The sequence below is a fragment of the Silurus aristotelis genome (genome assembly GCF_946808225.1).
Source record: "Silurus aristotelis genome assembly, chromosome: 4".
NCBI classification, from domain to species: domain Eukaryota; kingdom Metazoa; phylum Chordata; class Actinopteri; order Siluriformes; family Siluridae; genus Silurus; species Silurus aristotelis.
In genome coordinates this window covers 8,321,081-8,329,219 of record NC_139577.1, presented here as the reverse complement: position 1 = coordinate 8,329,219, position 8,139 = coordinate 8,321,081, and the positions used below count along the sequence as shown (strand labels likewise).

The window sequence follows — 8,139 nt, the reverse complement described above, 5'->3', positions numbered from 1 at the left end:
GGAGAGAGAGAGAGAGAGAGAGAGAGAGAGAGAGAGAGAGAGAGAGAGAGAGAGGAGAGAGAGAGAGAGAGAGAGAGAGAGAGAGAGAGAGAGAGAGAGAGAGAGAGTGAGAGAGAGAGAGAGAGAGAGAGAGAGAGAGAGAGAGAGAGAGAGAGAGAGAGAGAGAGAGAGAGAGAGAGAGAGAGAGAGAGAGAGAGAGAGAGAGAGAGAGAGAGAGAGAGATTGGTGAGCCGGAAGTGGCGCTGTTTTGTGTGTGTGCGTTGAGTGACACTCGGTGAGTGTTGATGGGGTTGAATAGGTTTCTCATCTCTCTGTCCTTCACTCTTTATTAGCGTTTATTTCCAGTGTCACTGTTGACTCTATCACGGCTCACTTTTCTGCATTTAGATTGAAAACTGGAAGAGGAGAGCTCGAGCCCCGGTGTGGTGAGTAGCGCGTCCTTGTCGCGCGCGTCCGGTGATGATGGAGGGGTGATGGGAAGGGTGTGCGTGCGCGCGCGTAAGTGTGTGCTCGCGAGTAAAGTAGGGCTCTTCTTTTCTCTCTCCCTCTTCCATTCTTCTCATTTCTATTCTTCGGTCGATTTTCTTTCTTTCTTTCTTTCTTTCTTTCTTTCTTTCTTTCTTTCTTTCTTTCTTTCTTTCTTTCTTTCTTTCTTTCTTTCTTTCTTTCTTTCTCGTATTTTCTTTTTTATGCGCCTTAACATTTCTGTCTCTCGTTTCTGTTTTCAGTCGGTTCTATTTTTCTTTTTTATCATCTCTCTCTCTCTCTCTTTCTCTCTCTCTCTCTCTCTCTCTCTCTCTCTCTCTCTCTCTGGGCTCTAGGGTGTGGAGCTCTTTGGGCTCTAGGGTGTGGAGCTCTTTGGCGAGTATCACTTCCTTCACCAGGGGATTTGCTGGCAGGGCAACCTGCTCCAGGTTACGCGCGCGCACGCACGCGCACACACACACACACACACACACACACACACACACACACACACACACACACACACACACACACTCAGACCTCTCTGTAGTTTTATACACTTTACTTCACACAACAGACCTTCAGGAGATTTTAATACTGTGTGTGTGTGTGTGTGTGTGTGTGTGTGTGTGTGTATGTGTGTTCTCACAGATGATGAAGTCTCAAGAGGGAGAGCTAGTGAGGGAAATCTCAAAGGTAACACACACACACACACACACACACACACACACACACACACACACACACACACACACACACATACACACACACACACGGCTCATCAATTGTGTCGGTATATAATTACTTAATGGTCTCTTTCTGCACAAAGTCTTGTCACCCTGCTTCAGAATCTCTGTCCTGATCAGGGGGTGTGGCTAATTTCTGGGAATAAAAAAAGGTGTACCTGGAACTGTGTGTATGTATGTGTGTGTGTGTGTGTGTGTGTGTGTGTGTGTGTGTGTGTGTGTGTGTGTGTGTGTGTGTTTGTGTGTAGCTGCAGGCCATGGTGTTGGAGCTCAGGTCTGGTTTCTCTCGTGCTCTTCTGGAGTTAAATCAGATTCAGCTTGGAGACACAGAGCTTCAGAACCAGCTGGAAGAGACGAGACACTGTTGTAACAAACGCACACTACACCTGGAAACACTTGTTCTTACACTTAAGGTACTACACACACACACGCACACACACACACACACACACACACACACACACACACACACACACACACACACACACACACACACACACACACACACACAGAGCTTAAACGCACATACTAATATATCCTCAGAAAAGCTTTTTTTTGACAAAGGCCATCTATCTAACTGAGGTTAGTAAACCCTAAACTGTAGAACAAACTTCTACCAACCATGTAAATTCTCTGATGACACCATTGTAACCTGTCTCCTCAGTGATGATGACTAGACACCACACAGAGAGGAAGTTTAAAATCTCACAGTCTGGTGCAAGAACAACAATCTGTCTCTGAATGCTGACAAAACAGTACAGCTGACTGCAGGAGGACCCACACTGATCTTCTCCCCACAGTCTATAACCTGCTTCACTGTGGAGCAAGCGATGAACATAGAGTGCTTTGGTGTAGGGTTGAGACGATACCTTGAGTAACTCGAGTAATTCAAATACAAAAATTCAAGGGAAATTATTACCCTCGATGTTTCGTTTAGTCCTTTTTACTACACACGGAGTACAGTGTTTCCCCACACCATTATACTGTCGCCCCACTTGCTAAACTCTGGAGCGCTCTGGACAGGTAAACACAGAAGTCTCTGCTGAATGAAAAATTAGAGGAACGGAAAGAAATCAGAGAGGGTCAAGGAGATTCATATGGATGCCAGTTTCTGACACTTAAAAAATAAGTTTGCCTAATTCCGACTTTTGTTCTCGCAATTCAGATTCAGAAAAAAATCAGAATTAGGCAAACTTTGTTTATGATGTTGAAATGGGCTTCCATAGGCTTCAGGACAGATCATTTCAAACTAAAATGCATTTACATTTTTATAGTAATCTGAAATATATTTTTATATTTATATTTTTTATTTATATATTCATATTTGCATTTGGATGTAATATGTCAATGAAATGCAATAAATGCAATCTGTAATTTTTTTTTACAGATATTCTTGTATGTAAATTACTTGTTCATTTTAAGAGGCCCGTCTTATTTTCTCTTTTATATTTAATATTGCACTTTCAACAAGAAAAAGTTATTTTTTTTCCGTTTACTCAAGTAATCGTTGAAATAATCGGTAGAATATACGATTGCTAAAATAATTGACTTTTTCATCATAGAGTGAGTGCAGGAAAGATCTACAGGACCTGCTTGGATCAGCTCCTTTTATATTAAATGTCTTACAGCACACCACTGTACTATGTGTGTGTGTGTGTGTGTGTGTGTGTGTGTGTGTGTGTGTGTGTGTGTGTGTGAATGTAGGAGGAACTGGAGGAGATTCGTTGTCAGATCCGTCAGTTGTGTGATGAGCAGGCGAATTTGGAGCAGACGAACAGTAACACAGGAGTGCAGAATGATAGGTATGATTACCTGGAGGTGTGATTTTGATTTGATTTAGTTATTATTGTGTGCTCCCTGCTCTATTGTCTGTGTGTGTGTGTAGTGCCCCAAGCTGTAGTGGCATAAAGAATGTTAGCAGCATCACTAACGGAATGAAAAATGCTAATAAGGTGACTGTAGAGCCGGCCCATTGCACAGCAACTGGAGCTCTTCTGCTGAACTGCTACCTGCAGGGTTTGTGGGTGGGGCATAATGCAGGTGAGCCAGGATTAACACACACCATGAATGTAGCATGAGATTTGATTCTAAAATTGTGTGTGTGTGTGTGTGTGTGTGTGTGTGTGTGTGTGTGTGTGTGTGTATGTGTGTGTGTGTGTTTTAGGTGAGGTTTGTGCTTATGTGAGAGGTGAAGGGGCATCAAGCTGCACACAAGCAGGTAAATCCCACTGACCACGCCCACTGAGTGCAGACTAATAAACAGCTATGTGATGTATATTTTGGTTTCCATGGTGATATTTAACCTGATAGTAAAATTAATTAAGAAAAGGGGTTGCAGTATGAGAAGTATGGTTGTCTTGTAAAGGAAAGGAAAGGATGTGGGTTTTGCGAAACATAAAAACAACAGTAAGGCTGTGACAGGTTGTAAGAATGATAAACCTGTGTGTGTGTGTGTGTGTGTGTGTGTGTGTGTGTGTGTGTGTGTGTGTGTGTGTGTGTGTGTGTTTATTTTCCCAGGCAGACGTGTCAGATTCTCACTGTTAAAGTCCGAGTGGGATTATTTCTCCAAACTCAACCTTCTTCAGGAGAAATACAGAACCCCATCACCCAGTCACACTGAGGCACAGTAACTAACACACACACACACACACACACACACACACACACACACACACACACACACACACACACACACACACACACACACAGGTTTATCATTCTTACAACCTGTCACAGCCTTACTGTTGTTGTTTCTATGTTTTGCAAAACCCACATTCTTTCCTTTCCTTTGTGTGTGTGTCAGTAAGGTATTTGTCAGACATCTGGATGAGATGCTGCAGCGCCACCTGCTGTTTAGAAACAGTCTGCAGGAGAAGCTGAGCGGTGATGAACAAAACAAACTTCTGGGAGACGCTTTCCTCAAACTCACCACACAGGACAATGTAAACACACACACACACACACACACACACACACACACACACACACACACACACACACATACACACACACACACAATACAATATAGCTGTGCCTAAGTAGATCAGTCATTAGCACTTACACTTACATGCAGATCAGTGATTCTGATATCACACCTGATTCAATCGCTAATACACTCTCCTGTAGTGTAACAAAGTGGTCCCGAACCCCCGCAGAGAAGAAATACATATCTTACTAAACGATGTTTACAATATTATATATTCTAAATGATGATTTATTTTGAAAAATTACCGGATTCTCTCCACCACATCTGTCTATGACTCACTCTTGATGCATGTCATGATGCCAGGGTCACATGTCTTACCTCCATCCGCTAGCTTCTTAAAGGGGCTGCTCCGGCCCAAAGCACATAATACATTACCGCTAAATTGAAACCCCCAAGCGAGCAAAATGAACAAAAAACAAAGTGGATTCACATTTATTATTATATTTATAAAATACAAGTTTTTATGGCGGTTCATTTTATTTTATTTTGTTGTATTTATCCGCCACACCTTAAAGGCCGGTCTGTGAAAATATTGTCTGACATTAAACCGGTCAGTGGCGCAAAAAAAAAAAAAAGGTTGGGGACCACTGATGTAACACTCTGTGTGTGTGTGTGTGTGTGTGTGTGTGTGTGTGTGTGTTTCTCCACAGTCAGCATTCTGTGATGCGTATCTCGGATACACAGCAGCGCTGGCGACTATCCTAACTACAGAGTTCGGCAGGGATCCAACCGACAAACTGCACAACACACAGGCCAGAAACACACACACTCACTGCTGTGTACACTACCGTATTTTTTGGACTATAAGCCGCTACTTTTTCCCCACGTTTTGAACCCCGCGGCTTAAACAACGAAGCGGCTAATACATGGATTTTCCCTGGGTTTTTCCCGGTTCCACAAACTTCAAGCCAAAAAACTGAACTGAACATTAGACCAATGAAATTTCCGAACGGAAATGAAAAAAGCACCTTACCTGTGTGATAAACTCCCGAGAGAAATACAGTGGAACCTTGACCTACGAGTTTAATTTCCTTCCGTAGACGAGCTTGTATCTTAAATGCTCGCACATAAAATCAGTTTTCCATATTGAAAATATTTAAAATGGCATTAATCCGTTCGAAACCCTCAAAATGACACCCCATTTTTATGTTTTATGTTATTAAATTGGAAAATACATTTCTAAATAACAAATCTTGTATAAAAACATAATAGAAAGAGTATGTAAAGATATAATAAGGTTTTATTCAGTGTATTTTCCTTAGAGATGAGATGACATGAGCTAACAAATACGCCGATGGGGTGTGTGTGTGTGTGTGTGTGTGTGTGTGGAGGGGGGGTAGAGGCGATAAGCGGAGGCGGAGGGAAAACTCATTTTTTACTATCACTCCTGTACACTACGTATCCCTAAACTTTAACATTTTTACTTTTTCTTCTTTGCTTATCTTAATTTTCGTCATAATCTTCGCTTTCTGGCTTCGCTTCGCCATCTAGCAGCGACGTCTTGAGCTCGTACCTCAATTTTTGCTTGCGTAACAAAGCAAAAAAATATCGACAGAGTGACCGCTCATATCTCGGAAAACTCGTACATTAATGCACTTGTAGGTCAAGGTGCCACTGTAGTTGTTAAAGGAAGGAGGAAGACAGTGAACAATGACTTACTTGGTAGGCTACTGTTTAGATACAAGCCGTTGTAACGCGTTGAGTCAGGGTGAAGGAAGAGCTCACTAAAACTCCAGTTGCAACACAAATCATATAAGCACAGACAGGTTTCTAAAACTCGTGCTTTTTTATTTTTCTTTGCAACAGCGTTATGGGTTAGTCGAAGAAACTTAGAAATGAGCATCAGAAAATAAAAAGGCATAATCCTCGGCCTACACACACACACACGCGCAGTAATACCGGAAGAATGCAGTGCCGGTCTTTTCCCAAAATACCACTATGCTCCTAATAGAAGCGCAACATATTTCACCCGTTACACCGTGTGTAACGTGTCTTTCGTTAAAGCCTGTGTAAAGTACATTAGTGTAGCCACTGCGGCTTATAGACAGGTGCGGCTTATTTATGTTAAAATTGTTTTTTTTTTTGACAAATTCAGTGGGTGCGGCTTATAGTCCGGAAATCACGGTGTATAGATTATTTAGAAGTGCCAGTGAGTGTGAATTGGAGGTAAAGAATTAAATGTGTTCAGTGTGCAGTTGTTCAATGTAGGGCTGAATCAATTTCTTAAATAACTCTAGTAATTCAAATCCAAGATTTAATAGTGGCAGGTTATTTGTCTCAATGCTTCGTTTAGTCCATTTAATTACACACGAATCATTGTGTTTCTCCACAAACCATTATACTGACGCACCACCCGCTACGCTTTTACACTTTATTTGCTGCAGAATGAAAAATGGCGTAACGGGGAGTAAACAGCGAGGGGCAATTAGAAGATTAATATGGAAGCCAGGTTCCACCACATAAAAAGCACAAAAGTTTTTTCTAATTCCAAATTTTTTTACTCAACTTGACTAAATGACTTACTCAATTACTGAAAAACACTTAATTCCACAATTCTCGATTACTAAAATAATCGACAGCAACAGCTTTAGTTTTGTGTATAGTGTTTTTTGTGTGTTTATGATGATGATGATGATGATTATTATACAGGAGGAAGGAGAGAAGTTCAGACTGCTATCACTTCTGTTAGCACCGGTGACACGTCTACACACCTACCTGAACACTGTGCAGGTGTGTATCACACACACCCACACAAACAGAGGTTTACTCTTATACACACTCTGATGCGATCTGTATGTGTGTGTGTGTGTGTGTGTGTGTGTGTGTGTGTGTGTGTGTGTGTGTGTGTGTGTGTGTGTGTGTGTGTGTGTTAGGTGCTGCTGAGCTGCTTGAGTGCTGAACACTCAGACTGGCGCTCGCTACACAAAAGCAATCAGGTGCTTTGCAACCTTTACACACAATGTCATATGACCCTGGAGAGGGCGGGGAGATGGACTGATGTGGCAGTGTGTCCAAATGAAGGGGCGGAGTCAGCAAACGGGTCTGTGTTCTCTTTCTCCTTGTCTCTACAGCTCACACTTTCTATAGATGATTTACAATCCAAATTCCATGGGACACTGAGTAAAATGTAAATAAAAACAGAAGGCAGTGACTTGCAAATCTTATAAACCCATATGTTATTCACAATAGAATATAGAATATATTTGGCAAAACGGAAAAGTAATTGTTATTCAATTTAAACAGTTGGAGAAACATTTAGCAACTAATGAGGTTAATTGACAGCAGGTCAATAAGATGAGTGGGTTTAAATAGTGTATTTTAGAATGAGACAAAGTCTCTCAGAAGTAAAGTAAAAGACTTTGTTTACAAATATTGGAACAATTTCAGAATAATGTCCTTCAACATAAAATACAGTTAAATATTTCATCATTAAGGAAATATAATCCGGATAAAAAATCCAGATAAAGAATCTGGATTAATCTCTGTGCATAATGTTGAAAATCAACATTCAATGGCTGTGATCTTCGGGGCTTCAGGCAACACTGCATTTAAAACAGTTATGATTCTGTAATGGAAAATACTGCATGGGCTCATTAACAACTCCATAAAATCAATAGTCTGTGAACACAGGTTTCAGTCATCCACAAATGCAGGTTAGAATCTCTATCATGCAAAAAATAAGGCTTGTGTGAAAATGATCCAAAAATGACACCATCCTCGCTGGGCTAAAGCTAATTCAAAATGTACTGAGGCAAAGTGGAAAAATGGTCTTTGGTTAGACAAATCAAAAAATTGCTTTTTGGGAACCATGGACACCACAACCTCTGGACTAAAGAGGCTAAGGACCATCTGGCAGTTTAAAAAGCCGCATCTCTGATGGTATGGGAGGCCATTCACCTGCCTGTGGAATGAGCAGCTAAATATACACATTTAAAAAAGCTC

At 41.2% G+C, this 8,139-nt stretch overlaps 1 protein-coding gene across 2 annotated transcripts in view; it reads left to right on the top strand.

Annotated features, from left to right (window-relative positions):
• The first annotated feature begins 270 nt into the window (after positions 1-270).
• LOC310725205 (uncharacterized protein) overlaps positions 271-8,139 on the top strand; it is a 12,760-nt gene continuing 4,891 nt past the window's right edge. The window contains exons 1-12 of one of the 2 annotated variants that reach the window (XM_083539983.1): positions 271-425; positions 846-914; positions 1,117-1,161; positions 1,460-1,624; positions 2,916-3,013; positions 3,097-3,251; positions 3,376-3,429; positions 3,729-3,837; positions 4,015-4,153; positions 4,848-4,949; positions 6,847-6,927; positions 7,071-7,237. In XM_083539983.1, the coding sequence (XP_083396109.1) occupies positions 1,117-1,161; positions 1,460-1,624; positions 2,916-3,013; positions 3,097-3,251; positions 3,376-3,429; positions 3,729-3,837; positions 4,015-4,153; positions 4,848-4,949; positions 6,847-6,927; positions 7,071-7,237 (1,115 nt within the window). In that variant the 5' untranslated portion in view covers positions 271-425; positions 846-914. Of the gene's footprint in view, positions 499-845; positions 915-1,116; positions 1,162-1,459; positions 1,625-2,915; positions 3,014-3,096; positions 3,252-3,375; positions 3,430-3,728; positions 3,838-4,014; positions 4,154-4,847; positions 4,950-6,846; positions 6,928-7,070; positions 7,238-8,139 lie in introns of both variants that reach the window. The other variant, XM_083539984.1, reaches the window with a different exon arrangement.